Here is a 25,244-nt window from a genome sequence, read left to right as displayed (position 1 = left end):
AGTCTCGTACTCCGTTTTATTATTCAGAAGCTTGTGCAATATCGGATTGGAATGATTTAGTCTGTTGAGTTTCATGAGCATCATTCTTGTTAAATTTTGGCATGTCTCCGAGATCATTCAGTGTGTGCTGTTTGCCTTCTTGATAAGAAATTAAATTCCGACATTACCTTGCATTTATCGAGATGTAAGAAAAAGCATGAAACTAATGTTTATCTTTAATATAAATAAGAGCATCATCAGTGAACAGATACTACATCCAACCACTTTAAAGTCAGTGGCTACATGTAATATAAGATGTATCAATGGTCTCTGAATAGCCAGTCATACCATGTCAGCATGTGCAGTGAGGACTTTTGCCACACCCAGACTGCTTCACAGCACCTGCACATGCAGTGTACAGATTGCTGGGCACACTGCACCCACTATGGATGAGCATCTCTCAACAGTCTGCCATAAACTGCTTGGACAATCACATCTAGTTCACAACATGCACAAGATAGAGTGCTTTAACTTCAGGCAATAGTCCCCCAGGCAGTCCTTTTGCCAATATGCTATTTATAAACCTCAAAATTGTGAACAAAGATAACTGTTTGCAGGTGGACACAGGAACTACAGTTTCTTTAATAAACCTCTACTCATCTAGTTTCTCTAACATTATCTCTAACCTCCCATATGCTGGTAAGCATAAGGTGATGGTTCAGTTCCCCTCGGGGTTAATTCACAAGTGCCATATCCTGCAAGATCACATGGCTGACTATGCTGCTTATTGTCAATAGTCACTCGACCAGAAACGTTTTCAGTCTGGATGCCTTCTTGTTTGGATTCTTCATCAGTGACCTGTATTCGAACCTGTCCTGTTATGCACCACAGATATCCGGATTAATACCTCCTTGTGATGAGATATGGTGCCCGATTCCAGAGTCCTTACGGAAGAACTTGATCGATTCCACTAGCACCTTGACCATGTGCCAGGTAGTAGTCAAGAAACCCAGTGGCTCCCTCTGGCAGTGTGACAATTTTAAATCAACAATCAATGGTCAGGCAGAAGTAGCAACCTACCCTATACCACTTCCAGAGGATCTCCTCACGAAACTTTTCGTAGGAGAATATTTTTCTAAAATCGACATTGTCAGTGCATATTTGCAAATATCACTGTATGAGAAGTTTCAAAACGTAGTTATCAAAGCTCCCTTAGCGTTTTACGGATACAGATGCTTGCCTTTTGGGATCTCTTCTACTCCTGCAACCTTCCAGTGATACCTGGAACAGTTAACCATACCCATATCCTCTTCCACCTAACTATCTAGACAACTTAATTGTCGTGGGTGCTATACATTGGGAATTCCTGCAAAACCTTTACGCATTATTTACTACATGATGTGATGCAGTGCCATGTAGAGAAATCAAAGTTTGGAGGAGCAAATGGAGTACCTTGGGCACTTGGCTAAACAAAGAAGGGATCGAGCACACTGATTGCTAGGCAAGAGCTATTGACTATCTACTCCATCATATAAAGCTTACAAAAGCTGCAAGTTTTGAGAAGGGTGAACTGTTGTTCCGGGTTCTTCCCAGAAGTTGCTCACATATGAAAGTTACATGTTTAGCTACTCGTTACTAACTTTACTTTAATCATGGGCTACAAACTGCTGATAGTACCATTTGGACCATGCTACAGCCTTCCAGAATATACTGCATAATGTCTCCAATGCTGGACCCTTTTTCTGAACTCTTACATTTATGCAATTGAGTATAAGCCAATGGCACAATATGCAAATGTGGACTTTCTATCTTTCCTTCCAATGAGACCTTGCCTTTGACAAGAGGGAAATTTTGTGTTTCCACATAGACGCAAAAAGGAGACAGACCTTGGAAGGATTTTCTACAATGGCTGCACTAATTACTGCTGACACTGCGACCTGATCTTACAACTTACATGCTCTATTTGCTCCATGGGTGGACCACATACATTTCAGAGAACAAAAATTAAGAAGGCCACATGTGATCTCCCATCTACCACTGTCGGTCAGCCATCAACAATGCTCTCCTAAAAGATGCTTATATAGATACATAGTCATCCATCATTCTAGCTGCCCCGCAGCCACAGGTTTTACAACCACTTCTTCATGGGCACTGGGGAATATCAGAGATAAAAGTCCTAGGAAGACAACACATATACTTACCAGGCTTAAATAGGGGAGTGGAAACCATGGTGCATGGCTGTTTAACTTGTGCTTGACATCAGGCAGCATGACTCCCAATCTTTCGCTGCTTGTCCCATCCTTTCAACATAGGGATCATGTTCATTTGGAGTTTCTGAACCCTTTTTTGAACTCTATGTGGCTAACAGTTGTGAACAGTTACTCTAAATAACCATTTGTATTAAGCATGGTGTCCAACACAATAAAAGCTACAACAAATGTGCTAGATCAGATTTGAGCCACAGAAGGGTTTCTACAAGCTATGCTATTTGACAGAGGGGCCGCAATTTAGGGTAATGGGTTTTGGACAATTCTATCCATTACCTTGTTAGTCCACTATCTCACCCAATTATGAAGTTGAGCATATTATGCTGACATTTAAGTAGCAAATTTTGAAAGCATGGGGAACCGCAACCACCACAGCAGCGGTGCCTATGCTGTTCTTGAGCACATACGGGATCACTTGCATCCAAGACCATAGCCCAAAGCTTCAGCATGAGTGAACACAGTCAATGTTTCTCCATCTTCTGATCTTAAAGCCTCAGGAGCCCTTGTCCCAGCACTCAGGATAATAATTGCCAGGCACAGCATTGTGGTCATGCTCATACAGAGAAAAATACGTGGACATCAGCAATAGTGGTTAACACCCATGGGTTGGCACATCATGTCACTCAACACACTGAAGATCTCGTGCAGCCTCCACAACCAAAACAACAACACCCACATCGCAATGTCCCAGCAAAATGCCAGACATTTCCAGTTCCTCCCACCAGCTGGAGTGCTGGCACACCAATCGCACCACTGGTTCACCTTCTGAAACATCATCCAGGATGCTTCCACCCAGACAAGGGGCAGGTGTCTGGTATCCTGTCCCGGCAACTTTAAAACACACTGGAGAGCATGGAATTGGGTCTTGGCCACTAGGCAGAGCTGCTACAGCCTACAGTGCTAGCAAGGTTTGCTGCTGCTTCACACATAGTTCTGGTGGCCATTTGGAGCTCACAGCTGCCTTATAAGTGACATGGGGTCAGTGGTGTATTCACTTTGCTATCGTCTCGCCCTCTTAATGCACCATTGGTTTTCGGACTCCGCTTTCACTGTATCTCACATTTTCTTTCTTTGTATTACTTGTTGGACTTCGTTTAACTGTTATGCTGTCTCCACTTCTCAGCTTTTCCACTGTTTATGTAGCTGTTTGCACTCAATGGTGTGCCGTTGATGGCCGCAGACCAGTTGGCCCAGCCTTGCTGAGTTTCTTTTGAGTCATTCTATTTGGTCGAATCTCAGTCATCCTACTGCTGACACTATCTAATAAATTTTTTATTTATATTGTGAATGTTTGCAGTTGTGTTGTACTCCATTGGGGCATAACTGATGTTACTCTGGTTTCAGTTGGTCTTTTACCAACAACAATCTTCAAGTTCAAGCACATATTTGTGAAGATGCTCTGTACAATCATATCTTGGTCAAAAGTTTATTTAAATTTAACCATTACTGGTTTCAGATTTATTACAAATTCATCTGCAGATGGCTCTTACAAATTTTCTTGCTTTCTTCTCGTATGGAAATCGTTATTGGCTTTGTGTGGTAAATATTTCTGTGCTATGAATTTATCATGTATTTGTGTTATACTTTTTGAAATTTATACATTTTGGCACATGCCATATGTGAGTGTTGTTAAATTCCCAAGAAACTGACAAACACAGACTGTCATACATTTTATGGCAGCACACATTCTCAATTTCTTACACTTTTCAGAAATCTAGGAATCTACCTGTTTGCCTGTAATTTTTGTGTTCTAGATATCATGTGTGAAAAAGGCAAGTTTCGTACGAGTGATTGTCCCTGATCTTGTGCTGTTTCTTTGAGAAAAGTTTCTTTCCTCCAGGCTTGTCATAATGGTTGCAAGCTAAGAATGTGCCCTAGGATCTGGCAACAGAACAACATTATGGATTTTGGTGTATTATCCTGTGTACTTACTCTTTTACCCTTTTTAAAGACAGGAGTGACACACATTCTTTTCCAACCATTTGCAGTTCTGATCCAAAAAAGGGTCTTTCACACTGAGTGTTTTCCAAGAAAGTGGCACAATGGTAAGACACTAGACTCAAGGGGACTGATGACCTCAGATGTTAAGTCCCATAGTGCTCAGAGTCATTTGAATACTAGACTCACATTTGAAGGACAACAGATCAAATCCACATGCTGCCATCTGGGTTTACTATTTCAATGGTTTTCATAAATTGCTTCACCCAAATGCTGAGATAATGCTTTTCAAAAGGAGATGGCCAATTTCCTACCCTTTCCTTAACTAATGACCTCATTGTTGATGGTATGTTAAACACTAATCCTTCTTTCCATTTACTCAGTGTATTCAGTGTGAAGTCTTACAAGAATTTCATCAGAGATTGGTCCGTTAAATGTTTTAAGAAGATGCAGGTGGTTACTCATACAATGTGTGTATCCAATTTATTCATAAGGACTTACAGAGTTTCAGAATATCACTGTGCAGAAACTACTAAACATACAGAAACGTGACATACATCAGTGGATAGAGCATTCCTCCAAATTTCGATTCATTAATACGCCTTGGTGCAATTGCATTAGGGGTTAGGCATGTCACAACATGTAGGCAGATCATCCACTTTGCACTGTTGGGTTGAATTAATTCACACCTTAAGACAGACAACATAATTAACAGATTTCAAGACCAAAGAACTGTAGCATTTTCCCAGCCACTTCAATGAATTGCATGTGTTTATTAATGTTCACTGCATCGCAAACCGTGCCTGTATTGAGCACCTGTAAAGTGAGTTAAAAACTTTGGAGAGATGCTCTATCCACTGATTTGTGTATCTTTTCTGTATGTCTTGTAGTATTTGTGCAGTCATCTTCTAAAACTGTGAAGGTGCTTACGAATAATCCTGTATTCCAATATCACTTATTTTGAGGTGTGTGTGGTGGTCAAACATTTGGTTGGTAGTGCAGGAGAGGATAAGGGGAGGCAGGTATTACATTGTAGGCAAGAAGCTATCTCAGCATGAATGTTAATCAATTTAGGGAAACAATTAAAGCTTGAATCAGGATGAGCAGTTAAGGGTTTTAACTGCACTCGATGTGAATGTGTGTCCATTATCCATGCCAATAACTGCCTTGCTATTTTGCTTCATAGACTATATGACCATATTAGAAGTGCTGAGTTCGTGATTGAAACCCACAAGTATAAAGAAATCTTTCTTTTCTATTAGCATGTGATAGCAGTAGGTTCCCACCAACAACATCAGACCAGAGATTTATTATGGAATGTTGAACTGCCACAATACAAGGCATCTTAAGGCTAGGATTACCATCACCAATTTCAATGACAACACAGCCATATCAGACATCTGTGTGACACGATACCAAAACAAATCTCATCATGTCATTATTCTGGATGAGATATAACATATTTTTAATTGCCTAATTACAAAATATAAAGAGTCATGTAGTAAATGCTTGCCATCATACCAGGGCCAGGAGAAGTTGCAGCAGCTTATAGGGATGTCAGCTGGCATTGGCACTACAGTCTAAATTACTGTGGTGTACAGACGGTAGCAGAGCCAGGATGGGGAAGGTGTAGGCACATTTATTTGGTCCAAGCCTTGTTGACACAAATTTATTATTTAACAATAATTGGTTATACATCCAAGTTAATACAATTAATAGTTTAAAAGGAAATTTTAGCAATAACTTTTTTTAAAAAAAAAGAAACATTCTCTAGAAGAACATGCAGCCCCACTCTGAAACTTTACATAAAGGTACTGGTAGTAAAAGGTATATTATATCGTACAATAGTGCAACATGTACAAATATTAACAATTACACCAGAAAAATATTGAACTTGTGATTTGTACTACATGTAAATCCAACCTTTAAAAAATCCATTTTGGCAAGAGTGCAACAAATTCCCTACTGCCTGCTTTTTTTTTTTAAAAAAAAAAAAGTGGCAATGATAATCAGTTTTTTTTTACCTCCTGATTTCACTTAAGCTTACGTAAACCCTACACAAATGTCAATGCCATATGACATCAGTTCACCTTTCGTGACAAATACATGAAATTTCTAAAATATTTTATATCAGTTAAGTAAGCTGTAGACAGAAATAACATTAACGGCTGGTGGCATGAGTAAACACTGTCAAGTTTTAATTTTACGACGGTCGTGTTATCTAGCAAATTTTCATTTAAATACTCCCCCCACGTGTTCCAAAATCAATTCAGTCAGCCTATAGAAGAAACACAACTTAATACACAAATATAGCAATATCAAGAAATAGATGGGTTTATCCCAAGCAATATTAGTAGAATTAGGAAATTTGCAATTTAAACGCACCAATTTTAACAAAGTCTAATGTAATAATAATTTGGACAGAACTTTCATTAAATGACCGATGATGGTGGGTACCCTGCCATACACTATGAAACAAATTAAGAATTATTCACAGTAGACACCTGGCACATGATCATATTCTCTGAATATTTCAAATCACAAAATGTTGGCTACAAGTACCAACCACATAATAAAGTAATGATCATGCAATATAATAAAAGTATATGAAAATTTCGGCCTTAGCCAGGTGACGAGAACCACACCAATGCAGTTTCCTGTTACACTCGAGTGCTAGGCCCAACAAACAACAGCTGGTCATGGAGAACCACGCTAAGCAACCGAGCATTCTGTCCTCCCCACATGCTCGCAAACAGCTACACTCATCGCAATCCTTAATCGGCTGGCACCAGTTGACTCCCCACCGCTTCCGTCCTGTCATCATATACTGACCGAGCCAGCCTCCAAAAACTATTCCTTCGCGCACCAGCGCCAACAGCGCTCAGCGATCATGCCCCCTATTGCAGTGGCGAAAACAAGTGAAATAATCTTGTGGGTAAATCAAAGATGCTGAGCCGTGACACGGCTCAACCTCCCCCACCAAAACTAAAACATCTCTCCGTTTAAGGACCACACTGGGACCCATCGAAAGTAGAATGAGGTGCACCTTTAACCTGTGACACATGAACTCGTAAGGTCTTGTTCCCCTGAGGTTCCTGTACAAGACGAGTAACTGGTCCAAGCACCTTACGTCAACATATGGCCCAAGAAAACGATGGGAAAATTTACCGGCACCTAGTCCTGGTGACTGACCTTGCGGATTGAAATCACGGACGAAGTCCTGGTCTCCCACCTTGGCCACAAAGGGTTTCCTGCCTCGGTTATAACGACTCCTCAGATGTCTATGATCCTGCTCAATGTTACTATGAGCTCTAGCCCAGTTTTGTTGAATAATCTGGGGATCCACTTTCTCAGGCAGCAAGTCCATAATATCCCACAAGTTAGAAAGTGGGGAATTTAAGGGATACGCCAACATGAGACTAGCAGGAGTTGCCTTCAATGCCTCATGCTGGGCTGAATTAAAGGCTAGATTCAACCAGGGTATAGAATGATCCCATTTAGTACGTGATTTGGCATGATAAATTATTAGTACTGCCTTCAAATTCCTATTCACTCGCTCCTCGAATGATGGCTGGGGATAACAGATAGAGGTGGTAATATGCTTAATCCCACTGCCAAAGCAATACCTTTTAAACTCCCTAGAAAGAAAGGCAGGAGCATTGTCACTAATCAGTGATCTAGGAGGACCAAAGAGGGAGAAAATCCGGGTAAGATGACTTATGGTATTAAGAGCGGTCATGGTGCAAACAGGGATGAGCCAAGTAAAACGCGAAAAGGCATCGACCACCACTAAAATATACCGATTCCCCGCACTGGTGCGAGCCGTTTTAATACTATCAAGGGCAGCTTGTTGACTTTCCCCCCATATAGACTTGCAGCCCTTCTTGCGAAGATCATTTAACGGTGCTGCAAGCTGGGCGAAGTCTGGGGCAAACCGCCGAAAATAATTCAAACCGCCAAAAATAATTCGCCATTCCAATAAATTGAGCTACACCCTTACGATTTGCCAGAGGGGGAAATTTCCTAAGGCTGTGCGTACGCTCTGGGTCCACGCGAATACCATCACCTGAAACTAGGTGACCAAGAAAGGAAACTTGACAGCAAACCAACGTGACCTTGATGGGTTTCACAGCTAATCCTGCCTCCCTAAACCTTAACAAAACTTGGCGAAGGTGTTGCAGATGTTCGGCAAAGGAACGGCTATAAACAACAACGTCATCAAGCTAGTTGTAAACTCAAACGAACTTGAGGTCGCCAAGAACCCTATCCAAAAGGCGAGATAACACAGCAGCCCCAGTAGACAAACCGAACGGAACCCGATTAAATTCATATAAATTCCAGTCAGTGCCAAAGGCAGTGGCTGGTTTGGAATCTCCAGTCAAGGGTATCTGATGGTAGTCTTGGTTAAGATCCAAAACAGAAAAATACTGAGCACCAGAAAACCATGTAAACGCATTATGCAGGTCAGGCAAGGGGACTGACTCAAGTACCACCTTCTTATTTACAGCTCTATAATCCACTACTAGTCTATAATCACCCTTTTCAGGTTTCGGGACAAGAAACATTGGTGAAGCATACGGTGAGGTGGATGGTCTGATTACTTTAACGTGCAACATTTGATCAGTTTTCTTGCGTAGAAAAGCCATCTTAGGTGGCAAAAGGTGATAAGGGCTCTGACTCACTGGAATATCAGCCAAATGGATCTTATACTCAATTAAGTGAGTGACACCAAGTCTATCTGTCAAAACATCCGGAAACTGATCCAAAACATCAATCAGCTGAGAACGTTCGGAGTTATCAAGATGATCAAGTCGGTAACCTTGCCCTTGTAAGACAACAGAATTGACCCGAGCCGCCGCTTGACAAGAACAAAATGCAATCTTTTCCTGAGGGGCGAACTTAAAATAAAATGTGTTCATCCTGAAATCCATAATAAACCCGGTACGACGCATAAAATCAGCACCAAGAATTACAGTAACAGACAAGGAACTCGCGATTAAAAAGGTAATTGGCCAAGTAAATCCACAGATACCTAACCACACCCAGCACTCTCCCACTAGAGGCAAATCTTGGCCCCAGCCGTACGACATCTCTGAGAAGGAGAACGAAGCCGCAAAATCCCACGAACGTTTCTAAACTCCTGATACCAGGCGTGATCAATGAGGGGAAACTAGATGCCAGACTCAACCAGCATGCAAACCGGCTCATGATTAATAGTAAGACACACAAAGGGAAGGGGTGTGCCATGTGACGCCACTACATGATTACACATGGCTTTTCTGCTCGGACTTAACCCCCCCCCCCCCCCCCCCCCCCCCCCAGGTGGCGTCAACTACCACACCTCAGCGATCTTTGCACCGGACACTGTCGCACTAAATGATCCTGAGCGCCACAACGAAACATCGACCGCTCACATTCTCGCGAAATGCCTGCGATTTCCCAACTCTAAGGGGTGTAATAACTTCACTCGATCCTGAAATGGATTCATGCTGCTCGATCCTGAAATGGATTTGCACTGCGCATCTGCCAGTTGTAATGCTTCAATTGATGTAACTAGTGAATTCAGTTGATAGAAGGTTTGATACTAAACACTGCATGTGCCCTGTCCTCCAGCCGAAACCCTTCTACAATAGTAGTAACGACGTCCATTTCCATGATATCCATTTGTAATGCTTTCACCACGATGCGAACCCAATTAACATAAGCACCTAAAGCTTTAGTCGTACCTAAGATTACTCAAGTCACCTTTAGATTGAAGCACTTAAGCTAGTAATTCAGCCAGGAACCCCAGAACTAATGGATACAGTAATGCCAAAACCGTAGACTGCGAAATTTGGAGAGCTTCTACATGTTGTTCGAAGTGGACCAACAACCATAAAACGTGTTCAGTCTGGTTCATATCATCAATCAAAAGATCTCTCACTTCTTTAAGCAAAAGTCCTAATGGATTGGGCAACTTGGCAAATTTGCTAACCTGGCAATTCTGATCTATAGGCACCACCAGGGCAAGTTTTCAATCTGTCCTGACAGGTACCGAATCCCCGGAATCACTAAGTACCTCCTCATTTAACCCCACTGAATTAACAGCAACAAGAAGCGACTGAAGATCCCCTTTTAATCGAACCAGTGAAATACTCTGTGCCGCATCAAATTCCAATTGTTCCAAATCAGCCAAACGATAACTATAGTGATTTAGCTGAGCTTGAATTCTATACAACTGTCGATGGGTTGGTCGACTTTCACTTAAAAAGGCAACCTTTCTACCTAACTCTTGCAACGCGGAGGAATAAGAAAATCATGGCGGCACCTACCTCGCCAATTGTAAGCAGTGAGATAACAAAAGGTTCGGAAGCAATGGAGTGCAAACGGTCCAACAAATCTTGCACACTCCCTTCATGCGACAACTGACGAATTCTCAATTCATATTGGAGCTGCTCTTTCTTTAAGTAGCTCCAGCCAGCAAAGCATGTATTCTCCATGACCACTATATATCTGAAACAATTCCAAAATATATAATTCAGCAAACGTAGTTCAACAAGGCTTGGTCCTCCAGAGAAAACGATGCTCTGCTACCATTTGTGGTGTACAGATGGTAGCAGAGCGAGGATGGGGAAGGTGTAGGCACATTTATTTGGTCCAAGCCTTGTTGACACAAATTTATTATTTAACAATAATTGGTTATACATCCAAGTTAATACAATTAACAGGTTAAAAGGAAATTTTAGCAATAAAAAAATTTTTTTCTTAAAACATTCTGTAGAACAACATGCAGCCCCACTCAGAAACATTACGTAAATCTACTGGTAATAAAAGGTATATTATATTGTACAATAGTGCACGTACAAATATTAACAATTACACCAGAAAAATATTGAACTTGTGATATGTACTACATGTAAATCAAACCTTAAAAAAATCCATTTTGGCAAGAGTGCAACAAATTCCCTACTGCCTGCTTAAAAAAAAATGTGGCAATGATAATCCATTTTTTATTTTACCTCCTGATTTCACTTAAGCTTACGTAAACCCTACACAAATGTCAATGCCATATGAAATCAGTTCACCTTTCGTGACAAATACATGAAATTTCTAAAATACACTCCTGGAAATTGAAATAAGAACACCGTGAATTCATTGTCCCAGGAAGGGGAAACTTTATTGACACATTCCTGGGGTCAGATACATCACATGATCACACTGACAGAACCACAGGCACATAGACACAGGCAACAGAGCATGCACAATGTCGGCACTAGTACAGTGTATATCCACCTTTCGCAGCAATGCAGGCTGCTATTCTCCCATGGAGACGATCGTAGAGATGCTGGATGTAGTCCTGTGGAACGGCTTGCCATGCCATTTCCACCTGGCGCCTCAGTTGGACCAGCGTTCGTGCTGGACGTGCAGACCGCGTGAGACGACGCTTCATCCAGTCCCAAACATGCTCAATGGGGGACAGATCCGGAGATCTTGCTGGCCAGGCTAGTTGACTTACACCTTCTAGAGCACGTTGGGTGGCACGGGATACATGCGGACGTGCATTGTCCTGTTGGAACAGCAAGTTCCCTTGCCGGTCTAGGAATGGTAGAACGATGGGTTCGATGACGGTTTGGATGTACCGTGCACTATTCAGTGTCCCATCGACGATCACCAGTGGTGTACGGCCAGTGTAGGAGATCGCTCCCCACACCATGATGCCGGGTGTTGGCCCTGTGTGCCTCGGTCGTATGCAGTCCTGATTGTGGCGCTCACCTGCACAGCGCCAAACACGCATACGACCATCATTGGCACCAAGGCAGAAGCGACTCTCATCGCTGAAGACGACACGTCTCCATTCGTCCCTCCATTCACGCCTGTCGCGACACCACTGGAGGCGGGCTGCACGATGTTGGGGCGTGAGCGGAAGACGGCCTAACGGTGTGCGGGACCGTAGCCCAGCTTCATGGAGACGGTTGCGAATGGTCCTCGCCGATACCCCAGGAGCAACAGTGTCCCTAATTTGCTGGGAAGTGGTGGTGCGGTCCCCTACGGCACTGCGTAGGATCCTACGGTCTTGGCGTGCATCCGTGCATCGCTGCGGTCCGGTCCCAGGTCGACGGGCACGTGCACCTTCTGCCGACCACTGGCGACAACATCGATGTACTGTGGAGACCTCACGCCCCACGTGTTGAGCAATTCGGCGGTACATCCACCCGGCCTCCCGCATGGCCACTATACGCCCTCGCTCAAAGTCCGTCAACTGCACATACGGTTCACGTCCACGCTGTCGCGGCATGCTACCAGTGTTAAAGACTGCGATGGAGCTCCGTATGCCACGGCAAACTGGCTGACACTGACGGCGGCGGTGCACAAATGCTGCGCAGCTAGCGCCATTCGACGGCCAACACCGCGGTTCCTGGTGTGTCCGCTGTGCCGTGCGTGTGATCATTGCTTGTACAGCCCTCTCGCAGTGTCCGGAGCAAGTATGGTGGGTCTGACACACCGGTGTCAATGTGTTCTTTTTTCCATTTCCAGGAGTGTATTTTATATCAGTTAAGTAAGCTGTAGACAGAAATAACATTAACGGCTGGTGGCATGAGTAAACCCTGTCAAATCATTCCATGTAGGCTTTCACGGCCGGCGTCTTCATCAGTAAACACTTCCGGGCTAAGTTGCCGTGGTCGATCTGTAGAACTTCTTCTCCCTGACGTTTCATTCTCAACTACTGAGAACATCTTCGGAGGCGAGTCAACGACTGGCTGTTAGGAGCTGGGGCCGCCGCTTATATGGATATCGTAGAGGGCGCCACGGCACGTCATGTGGCGTCGATGTGCAGCTATCTCTGGCTATCGTCTGTTCTCTCGATTGCAGGCAATCGATTGTCATGTGATTGATGCAACGTCGACCGCCATATCGTATCCAATTTTAATCCTTCTTCTTTACGATTAAAATTGTATTGATGTTTGTGGATTTCAATTGCCTCTCTATACATATGTGTATAATAATGCGACGTCCTCGCTAGCACGCTTGTTTCACCAATAGTCAGCGCAATTGGAGCTCCTACCCAAGAACTAGCCAGACACCTTGCCTCTTTGTTACAACCTTACATAGGCAAAACTGAAAGTCATATTAAAAACTCTCTACACTTCATTGAGAAATTGAGGGAAATTACTGTCGGTCCTAATGACATCCTTGTCAGTTTTGATATAGTATCTTTGTTCACGATGGTTCCAGTTGATGAAGCTCTCTCCCATATAGCCGATATCTTCCCTACTGATGTAGTAGCCTTGTTCCAACACTGTCTATCCTCGACCTATTTTCAGTACAATGGTGAATTTTATGAACAGATCGATGGGGTAGCCATGGGAAGCCCCCTAAGTCCCGCAATTGCGAATTTATTCATGGAATATTTTGAAAATCAAGCACTGCAGTCGGCCAAAAAAAGCCCCTCGAAGTGGTATCGGTATGTGGATGATACCTTTGTAATATGGAATCATGAGGAAGAAGACTTGAATGATTTTCTGGTACACTTAAATAGCATCAACCCAAAGATTAAATTTACTATGGAGAAGGAGAAGAACGGACAACTTAACTTCTTGGATGTATCAGTTATCAAACGGGCGGATGGGACCTTAGGCCATAAGGTCTACAGGAAAGGTACACATACTGATCGCTACCTCCATAAGAACTCAAACCACCACCCTAGGCAAAAGAGGGGGGTCATAAAAACATTAGTGGATAGGGCCAATAATATTTGTGAACCAGGCTACTTACAAGAAGAACTAAATCATTTACGAATGGCCTTTGCGAAAAATGGTTATACGAAAAACGAGATTAACCGAGCACTTCACCCAAATAGAAAAAGGCCTAAAAATAGGAGACAGCAACAACCATCAGCTGGAAAAGTATTTCTTCCGTTCATCCATAATATCACGGATCGCATTGGGAAAGTACTAGCCAAGTTTCACGTAGAGACCATTTTCAGACCTACTGAGAAAATTAGTGAATGCCTAAGATCAACAAAAGATGCTCGTCACCCCTTAGCCACCCCAGGGGTATATAAAATTCCGTGCAGTTGTGGCAGGGTTTACATAGGAACTACAAAAAGAAGCATCAATACACGGTTGCCGGAGCACAAAAGAAACTGTTGCTTGGGACATATCGACAAATCGGCAGTAGCGGAACATGTTTTTAAGGATGGAGATCACGAAATAAAATTTGGTGAAACAAGCGTGCTAGCGAGGACGTCGCATTATTATACACGTATGTATAGAGAGGCAATTGAAATCCACAAACATCAATACAATTTTAATCGTAAAGAAGAAGGATTAAAATTGGATAAGATATGGCGGTCGACGTTGCATCAATCACGTGACAATCGATTGCCTGCAATCGAGAGAACAGACGATAGCCAGAGATAGCTGCACATCGACGCCACATGACATGCCGTGGCGCCCTCTACGATATCCATATAAGCGGCGGCCCCAGCTCATAGCAGCCAGTCGTTGACTCTCCTCCGAAGATGTTCTCCGTAGTTGAGAACGAAACGTCAGGGAGAAGAAGTTCTACAGATCGACCACGGCAACTTAGCCCGGAAGTGTTTATTGATGAAACTCTGTCAAGTTTTCAATTTCACAACGGTTGTGTTATGTAGCAAATTTTCATTTAAATACTCCCCCCAACGTGTTCCAAAATCAATTCAGTCAGTCTTGAGAAGAAACACAACTTAATACACAAATACAGCAATATCAAGAAATAGATGGGTTTATCCCAAGCAATATTAGTAGAATTAGGAAATTTGCAATTTAAATGCACCAATTTTAACAAAGTCTAATGTAATAATAATTTGGACAGAACTTTTATAAAATGATCGATGATAGTGGATACTGTGCCATGCACTATGAAACAAATTAAGAATTATTCACAGTAGACACCTGGCACATGATCATATTCTCTGAATATTTCAAATCACAAAATGTTGGCTACAAGTACCAACCCCATAATAAAGTAATGATCATGCAATATAATAAAAGTATATGAAAATTTCGGCCTTAGCCAGGTGACGAGAACCACACCAATGCAGTTTTCTGTTACACTCGAGTGCTAGGCCCAACAAACAACAGCTGGTCATGGAGAACCACGCTAAGCAACCGAGCATTCTGTCCTCCCCACATGCTCGCAAACAGCTACACTCATCGCAGTCCTTAATTGGCTGGCACCAGTTGACTCCCCACCACTTCCGTCCTGTCACCATATACCGACCGAGCCGGCCTCCAAAAACTGTTGCTTCACGCACCAGCGCCAACAGCACTCAGCGATCACGCCCCCTATCGCTGCGGGGAAAACAAGTGAAATCATCTCGTGGGTAAATCAAAAATGCTGAGCTGTTACACAGATCAATTACAAACAGTAACAAATTTACCATATTAACAGTGGGACAGCTGATGTTTGCTGGAAGGACTTCGCTACTTTTGCTGTGCATGAGCTCGTAGCACATTCCTCTTACTGTATCCCTTGCCCTTCTGACAGCAGACATCTTGCGACATGACCATCATAATGTCTCATATTGTAATGGGTTACTGGCATTGTCTGTATATCTAGTTTCCTAACATGTCAACAATTGTTTCAAGGCACATAGAATTTTGCTATTTGTGTGTGTGACTCTTGTATGAAGTGCATTTTGAGACATTGGCCATACCTCCTTGTATTTGAATGAATGAGTAAATTAAAATACGTATTTCTGTTCAGAAATGCACTTCCATTTCCTGATTTATAGGTGTTTGAGTTATATCTCAGAAATGTTACTTACAAATTTTGAATAATGCTTGTAATTTTTAAAATATGAGATCATTAATAGAAGCAATATTTCAGTAAAAATCATGTAATTTTTGATTGTTTGAAGGTATAAGCATCACATTAGTTAGTTTGTAGTTTGACATCATATAAAATACTTTTATCCAGTTAATCCTAGTTAGGAAAATGCTATATTTTGTAAAATCGGCATCTTATCCAACTATTTATTTTTATCCTTGTTTCAAAACATCATAATATGCAGCAGATTAGAAGTGTAATTATGTTAACAACCATTCACAGTGCTTCAAACATGCATGATACAATATGTACAGAACTGAGTTGTTGAATGTTTTAATTTGTATGATTTTGAGATGATCAGAATATGTGATAAGTATTGCTTTCTTTTATTAGGTTCTATATTGCTGAACTGACATGTGCAGTGGAAAGTGTACATAAAATGGGATTTATTCATCGTGATATAAAACCAGACAACATACTCATTGATAGGGATGGCCACATAAAATTAACAGACTTTGGTCTTTGCACGGGTTTTCGGTGGACTCACAACTCCAAGTATTACCAAAGGAATGGTAAGAAATGTTATAATAAAACACTGTTAGTGTCTATTTGTACATTGTTCCTGTAGTTATATTCATTTTACATTGAGGCTGTATATGGACAACATCCAAATTCAATTCCCCACCCCCATCCCCACACTCCCCTTCTATGGTAGATTTACAAATTCTTGCTCGCTTTCATTTCCATAGAATAGTTTTTCCATCAGTCCCATACTTAATATAAGGAGCAGTCCAAATGAAAAAGAGACGGGTGGGAAAAGTAAGTAAACTGTTTATTATTTCAAAAGTAATTGCCATAACTGTTAATACATTTATAACACTGTGAGACAAGATGGTCAGTGCCATCATGGAAAATATTTGCATTTGGCTATGGAAACATGATTGTGCCCAGGGTTGCACCTCTTTTTTCAAAAGCAAATTGACAACTGTGAATGTCTTTCTTGAGAGGCTCCAAAACTACTGAAATCGCATGGGGAAAGATATTGGCTGTATGGAATGTTCAAGGGCTTTGCAGCAAAACTTTTTAAGCATAGTTGAATCAACCTTGGCAACATGTGGACCCACGTATGTGCATGCCTGACTACAATTATTGTTCTGCACACAACTGCAAACATTTTTCCATGAAGGCACTGATCATCTTGTCTCACTGTGGACTAAATGTTTTAACAGTTATAGCAATTGCTTTTGAAATAATAAACAGTTTTCTTATTTTTTTCCTCATCTGTCTCATTATCTCTGACTGTTTTACATTCACTTTCCTGTGTTGGTCAAAGAAGCAATACTATTCAAGGAAACTAATCACAAAAAATAGTGCAAGAGGAAGACAGGCGTTCATGTGCTTTAGTCATGTTCCATTGTCATTTAACAGGATTGTTACATTATTATTGTTTCTAGAGTGCTGTTTCAGTTTTGGAATTGTATTGTTATGAAGTTTAAGGAGATAAATAAGAAATATATAAACTATTGGGTATTAGGAGCAAATAGTAAAATAATAAGCAAGGGAAAGGCCATCTCATGGTTTCATTTTAAAAGAAATTCGAGACAAACATCAGAGCAATACCTTATTGCCTAAGGACTTGCTGAAACTGTCATCAGCTGAAAGTATATTGGAGAGATTGAGCTGTTGAAACATAGTGAATTAGAAGCCAATAATAATTTATGAGATAAAATGGTTATTGGTTTTGATAGAAAGTGCCACGGTTACACAAAGCAACCCATCTAAGAATGAACTAAACTCACACTTCAGCACAGTTACTCAAAAAGAGTACAATAGTACAAATGATGGGAAGGCCAGGGCTAAGAAATGGTGATAAGTTTAAGAGGAATACACTTGGCAAAATGTGAATGCAAAGACAGATTATGAGGATGAAGATAACCGATGGCTTAATCAGAAAATGAAGGCCTTAATAGATTGGATGAGAGTTCACTTACAAAACAGCTCTTATGTGCAGGCTGGGAATGTAGGAGGGAGGAGTGGTAGGTGCAGGGGCTAATGATGACGATGACGATGATGATAGTGGAGTGGAGATGTGTATTGAGAGGGGTGATAGAACAGAGGAAGGGGAAATTGTTGGGTAGCGTGTTTGGGGACAGTGGGCAAGTGGAGATCGAGGCCAGGAGGATAATGAGATTGAGGGGTGTGTTTTAAGGATAATTGCCATCTGGAGGGAAAGATCCTGATGGCATGAGTTGTGATGCAACCACTGAACTCATGCATGTCATACTCAGCACTTGTTGTGCCACTGGGTGGTCAACTTTGGTTCTTGACCTCAGTTTGGCAGTGGCCATTCATTCTAGTGGATATCTGCCCACAGAAAATGCTGTGCATTGATTGCATCAGAGCTGGTGTATGGTAGGGATGCTTTCACAGGTAACCCTGCCTCTGATGGGATAGGATAAATGTGTGACAGGACACTGGAGTAGGATAAGCTGGGTAGGTGAATCAGGCAGGTCTTGCACCTGGGTCATCCACAGCAAAATGACAACTGTGGCAAGAGGTTGGAAGTACGAGTGCAGTAGGGATGGACTAGGATGTTTTGTTGGCTGGAAAAGGGGGGGGGGGTGACAGAACACCACTTTAGGAAGGGTGGGAAGGATCTAGGGTGGCAGGGATAAAATATAAAGTGAAAGGATTCAAAAGATTTTAGCCATAGTTTTTGCACAAATAGTCATTTTTGTCTTTACTAATAGCCCCACTCTGCTCGTGGGGCCACATTACACCTCCTGAGTACTTGACCTCAGCCTCAGTGTCGAAACCTTTTCCAGAAACCAGCAAACCACCCTTTTTGCAGACCCTTAACTGTCGTGCTGAAAAATCTGTTCTCCAACAGCAAGAGATGGTAAAAAATTTCCTTTTCTTGTTTTGAGGTTAAAAGCAGATTGGAACCCTCCAAATACCTTCTTGTTGCCAGTATCATGTAGATTTTTCTTGAAAACTCTACACTTCAACGTATTCCTTCGAACTTGATAGGTGGCTGCAATAGTTTCGTTAACGATGCTGTCCTTCACTGGCTGTATTGCTCTTCACGTGTGACTCAGGTGCCTTCATTGATTTTCTTCTTTGTGGTTATGCGTGTGCAATTTAAAGATGTGGAAAAAATAAAATATTTTTATAATTTAATAATAATGATAATGACAATAATAATAATAATAATAATAATAATAATAATAATAATATTGTCATTGAATAATTGTTGTATTTATTAAGATTCAGTATTTATAAAGTTACCTTCAAATTTTTTCACATAAGCAATAGTAAAAATGGAAGAAAAACAAAATTTGTTGAAGGTGAGATACTGGGCACAGGCTGCTCACTGTGCCTATCTAGATGCCAATATGCAAAAGTTATTTTTAGTTTGCGAAGACCTCCGATGAAAAATTTGTTGACGTGGTAATTTGTCAGTAACCACTCTTTTAATGCAACTGTGGCAGAAAAATCTAATTTGTGGTGTAAATTTGTATTAACTTCACAAACTAAAAATTTCCCTCAAACCAGAAAGTTTCAAAACCACATGAAACAAGAATGCGAACAATGTGATATCTTGGCTCCTCCAGATGACTATGTGTAACTGAGGGGGTTTCAAGTGGCACTTTTATGCAGCTGCTGTGTGAGTGCAGTACTGTATGGAGTCACAAATTCAGATCATAATTATGCCCACACTAAGTCATTAAGAGAGAGAGAGAGGAGGGGTGTTTGCACCCCCCGCTCTTCCCCCCTGGCAGTGTATAATATTAGGTGGTGGTAATATAGATTAATTTGAATAATACATTTTATATACTGTATACAATTTTTATTGGTTAGTGAGGTGCAGGTTGTGACAAAGATATGGGGTTTATTTTTCAATTGGCACTTTTGTTACGAACTTCAAGTTCTGCTGTATTCTACACTTCAGTAGAATACTGAAGATTAGATAGGTAGAAAGAATGACTAATAAGGAGGTACTGAATCATATTGGAGGAAAAAAAATTTATGGCAAATTTCAAATTTAAAAGGGATCGGCTGACATAGAATGAGACATCAAGGAATTGTTAGTTTGGTAATGAAGGGAAGCATTAGGGGGTAGGCGGTTTGCAATTGTTAAGGGAGTCCTTGGCATGAATACAGTAAGCAAGTTAAAATGGATGTAGGTTCAGTAGTTGTTCAGAAATAAAGAGAATTGCTCATAATTGATTAAGGTGGGGGAGCTGTGTCAAATCAGTATTTGGACTGAAGACCACAATAACAATAATATTATAAGGACTTGCTGAAAAGTAAAATTTTTTATGTGAAATACCTTGAAGCTTTTAAACAAAATGTCTCTATTATTCTTCATGGTTACATATTTATTTCTCAACATTGTCACCCTGTTGACAAACACATTTCTTCCAACAAGAGTCCACATTGTTGATGGCATAATTTTAGAATGTTTGTGTTTGTTCCTCGAACCATAGCCTCACTTGTACTTTCACTACTTCAGCACTGTCAAAGTGAAGTCCTAGAAGGTGTTCTTTGAGTTCTCGAAACGGATGAAAATCAGATCGAGCCGGATCGGGACTGTATGGAGAATGAAGGCATTGGGTTGTTGTAGATGTTGCAGCACTCGTTTTGGTCTGACATTGTCATGCTTAAGGAGCTCCATGTGTAGTAACTCTTTGAATTTGAAACTCAATTACAGCACCCTGTTTCTCAAGCAACAACATAGTTAATTTACACACCGTCATGTTACACACTACAACAATTCAGAGTCCTCTAGTGGCAGAGTGATGCAAATTTGTAGACATGAAGTATAAAGATGTAGAATGTTAATAATATACGTTTTATTTAAAAAAAGCTTTAAGAGTTTTCACATAAAAAATTCAGAGGAATTACTTTTCAACACGCCCATGCGTTTAACATTTTGGAGACTAGCCAGTCAGAAGATTATTGGGCCTAGGAAACCAGTCATTTATGCCATTATTTAAAGTGTTACTGGCACATATACAGGGTGTTACAAAAAGGTACGGCCAAACTTTCAGGAAACATTCCTCACACACAAATAAAGAAAAGATGTTATGTGGACATGTGTCCAGAAACGCTTAATTTCCATGTTAGAGCTCATTTTAGTTTCGTCAGTATGTAATGTACTTCCTCGATTCACCGCCACATGTGTGGGCTGACGAGAATCCGCACGCAATTGTGCAATCACGTCATCAACACAGATTTTCTGTGAACGTTTGGGCAGGCATTGTTGGTGATGTCTTGATTGGGCCCCATGTTCTTCCACCTACGCTCAATGGAGCACGTTATCATGATTTCATACGGGATACTCTACTTGTGCTGCTAGAACATGTGCCTTCACAAGTACAACACAACATGTGGTTCATGCACGATGGAGCTCCTGCACATTTCAGTCGAAGTGTTCGTACTCTTCTCAACAACAGATTCGGTGACCGATGGATTGGTAGAGGCGGACCAATTCTATGGCCTCCACGCTCTCCTGACCTCAACCCTCTTGACTTTCATTTATGGGGGCATTTGAAAGCTCTTGTCTACGCAACCCCGGTACCAAATGTAGAGACTCTTCGTGCTCGAATTGTGGACGGCTGTGATACAATACGCCATTCTCCAGGGCTGCATCAGCGCATTAGGGATTCTATGCGACGGAGGATGGATGCATGTATCCTTGCTAACGGAGGACATTTTGAACATTTCCTGTAACAAAGTGTTTGAAGTCACGCCAGTACGTTGTGTTGCTGTGTGTTTCCATTCCATGATTAATGTGATTTGAAGAGAAGTAATAAAATGAGCTCTAACATGGAAAGTAAGCGTTTCCGGACACATGTCCACATAACATATTTTCTTTCTTTGTGTGTCAGGAATGTTTCCTGAAAGTTTGGCCGTACCTTTTTGTAACACCCTGTATAATTGATGTATATTCAAGAGTAATACATACTAAATAAGGACCAAGCTTCAAGATTTATTTTTCATATTTGCTTTATTTCTTTGATAGATTACAAATTTTAAAATAATAATGACATAAAGTATAATTATCCTCCCAGAAAAAGGTGGGAGGTGGGTTATTGAGCAATTTATTACTCTTGAACTTCCAAAATTTCTTACTCGTGCAACAAATGTGGCACATTTGTAGCAGAATTACAGCAATCTGCGAAACCTAATGAGTACATTCATGAAATTACTTCAGTACAGAATGAGATTTTCACTCTGCAGCGGAGTGTGCGCTGATATGAAACTTCCTGGCAGATTAAAACTGTGTGCCCGACCGAGACTTCAGTACAATCATATTAAATCATCCACTCATGACAGCGGCTGTTAAGTTTGCTAATGTTATTTTTTTCTCTCCAAATAAGTCTATAATTTGACAATAGAAGGCAGTGCCAGTTCAAGAGACAGATAGTGAGACGTCCGTACAAAATTACCATATGAAGAGAGTCCAGTTTTCAGGCAACACGTGGCTAGTGCATTGAGAAACTAATGGCCAGACTGACCTATACTGTGATGCGGTCTTTTAACACAAAGTTGTGACCCTAACTATGCTCAGGCTTGATTTCCAAAGTGTTAAGGAAGCCGCATGTATTTATAAATGCTGAGTGTGACGATCATATTTTTGTATGGGTTTTGTAATGAAAATTAACTGCAGACTACTAGGTTAAGAAACCTGTTTTTTGTTGAGACTGGTGCAGTGCCCAGCAGTCTTATTTCTTGTGAACTTCCAAATGAACTATGTTGATGAAGTAGTAGACACTGAGTACGTGGAACATAATCCTTCATTAAGTACAAGCAGAATTCATACATATATTGGTGGCCCTATATACAAGAATATGGTGGGCACTATGAATACATGGCCTCTATCCTCACCGTTTACAGTTAATTCAACATTTTCAAGAAGAAGATGAAGGTAGATGATTGGAATTTTTATCGTTGGCTAATTGCAAATCACTGACTAATTCCATTAATGCTGTTTACTCATGAAGCCTTTTTCACTTGTGACTGTGTCAGTAACTATTGGAATTCACATCAATTGTCTGGGAAAAACTCACATGCCTGCTTGGGGGAAAAAAAAAACAGTTTCAAGAATGCTTCTGTGTAAGTAGGTGGTGTGGTATGGTAGACAATCAATTAATGGACCTGTTGTGTTGCTGCACAGTCCTACAGGGCCCTGCTATCTAGACTACCTCAATAATGAGCTTCCAGTGTTATTGGAAGAGGTTCCTTTGGCTACAACGATGGTATTTTTTTTTTTTTTTCAACTTGATAAGGTCATTGCACATCTGCTCATCATGTGAGACACCATTTATACCTGACATTCCCTGGAAGATGGATCAGCCAAAATAGTCATGTCTCATGGCCACCAAGGTCCCAGACCTTACCCTTCAGTTGTTTGCCTATGGGAATGGTTGATAACAGAAGTGTAGAAAGAAAAAGTAAACTCAAGAGACAGATTTATCATTTGAGGTAGAATTTCTGAAAAATCAATGTTCACCTTAATCATTTGCCTTTGCTTTTCATCATCTGTGAGTATTTGTTTGGTATTTTATCCATCCTCAGCAAATGTAGTTGTATATAATGAAATAATAAGCAACCAGTTGCATAAAGGAAATTGAATTTCTTTTATGCAACTGTTGCTTATTCTTTTGTTACATATTTGTTTGGGTCACATTCTAACTGCTGTATCTACCAGTATACAGATTGTAATAATACTGAGATAGTGTATTATTTCTGCAAACATACATTTTTTTTTCAAATGGAACAATACCTATTGACATCAACAGACTCAAAGTAGGGAAAATTAGAATGTCAGTGGTGTTTGTTACAGGATTCAAGTGCGAGTCATTTACGAGATATAGTATTTTGAATAGTTGCCACACTGACACTTGTGTAATATCTGTGGTAGCACACACTAAAGAATAACATAGTTGCATACACTAGTTAATGTGGATTCTGACCAGTAACAAGACAACTGACCATCAAGGGTTGTGTTCAAAATGATCACTGGCAGCAGCAATACACACTTCCAGTCTTGTATAGAGTGATTGCTGCACATGTGCTAGCATTGCAGCAGAGATGTCTGAGCAGGCTGCAGTAATACGTCATTGCATGCCATCGGGTGTAGTGGGTTTGTCCTTGTGGACAGCGTCTTTCAGCTTTCTCAGCAGGAAAATGCCTACAGGCACCAAACACAGGGAATGGGCCAGTCAAGGTGTAGGTCCTTTGTGTTCAGTTCAACAATTTGGAAACAATTCGTGAAGACATACTGTAGAACTTCATACACTATGGAATGGATAGCCATGTTGGACCACAGGTTCCTTGTAGTCTGTAGTGCGTTCAGTGTTCCATCTATGCTAAACGAGCCTATGAGCTGACAGTTAACTATCCCACACCACACACTTACACTACATGGACATTGATGTTCCACCTGATGAAGCCATCGGATTTGTCAACAGACCAATAGTGCATGTTTCGGCTGTTTACCTGGCCATAATTAAAAGTGCCTTCATCACTAAACAGGATACATGATATATCTGGAGCATCCTGTCTTAATGCCCATGTACAGAAGTTAGCACAATTCTCGTAATCATTTCCAAGCAGCTCCTGATGGAGAGAGACATGATAGGGATAGAACCCATGTCGATGGAGAAGACGTAGGACACTTGCCTGACTTGTGCCACTTCTCTGTGCGACTGCGCAGGAGCTGAAGTGCGTATCAAGTGCCACAGCAGCAAGAACATTAATTTCCCCTCTTCAGTCATCATTTGTTTCCTTCTGTTATGTTGTCTGGGCATTACACTACCATTTTCAAGTAACCGGTTGAAGAGGATGATAAATAATTGCTGAGAGGTTGACATGTAGTGCGATATCTTGTCGCAGACAGCATACAAAAACGAACCGCATTCTTTCCACACATTCCATTCACTATGAGCATGTAATTTTTTTCTGCATTGGTAAATCTGAAAATCCATTCACGACCTACTGCCTCGACTGTCACAACCTGACTGACCAGCAAGTCACAGTGCACTCAAGGAACACACAAAGACACCTTAAGCAAACATAATAACATTGTACCTAGCAACTTTACAAGTTGAATGGCACAAAAAAATGTTGGTGCGGAAACTTTGTACAGTATGGTATCTCGTAAACGACTCACACTAAACTCCTTCAACAAACACTACTGACATTCTGTTGTACCCTACTTTTAGTTTGTTAATGTGAATAGGAAGAAGTATATAGAGGGTC

At 41.1% G+C, this 25,244-nt stretch overlaps 1 protein-coding gene across 2 annotated transcripts in view; it reads left to right on the top strand.

Annotated features, from left to right (window-relative positions):
- The window catches only part of LOC126254345 (serine/threonine-protein kinase Warts-like), a 214,415-nt gene that overhangs the window by 178,808 nt on the left and 10,363 nt on the right, over positions 1–25,244 (top strand). For both annotated transcript variants that reach the window (XM_049955304.1, XM_049955305.1), the window contains exon 6: positions 16,368–16,546. In XM_049955304.1, the coding sequence (XP_049811261.1) occupies positions 16,368–16,546 (179 nt within the window). The remainder of the gene's footprint in view (positions 1–16,367; positions 16,547–25,244) is intronic.

This window comes from Schistocerca nitens, chromosome 1 (assembly GCF_023898315.1).
Source record: "Schistocerca nitens isolate TAMUIC-IGC-003100 chromosome 1, iqSchNite1.1, whole genome shotgun sequence".
In the NCBI taxonomy this organism is placed as follows: domain Eukaryota; kingdom Metazoa; phylum Arthropoda; class Insecta; order Orthoptera; family Acrididae; genus Schistocerca; species Schistocerca nitens.
The sequence above is the reverse complement of the archived record's forward strand: the minus strand, read 5'-3'. Positions and strand labels throughout refer to the sequence as shown.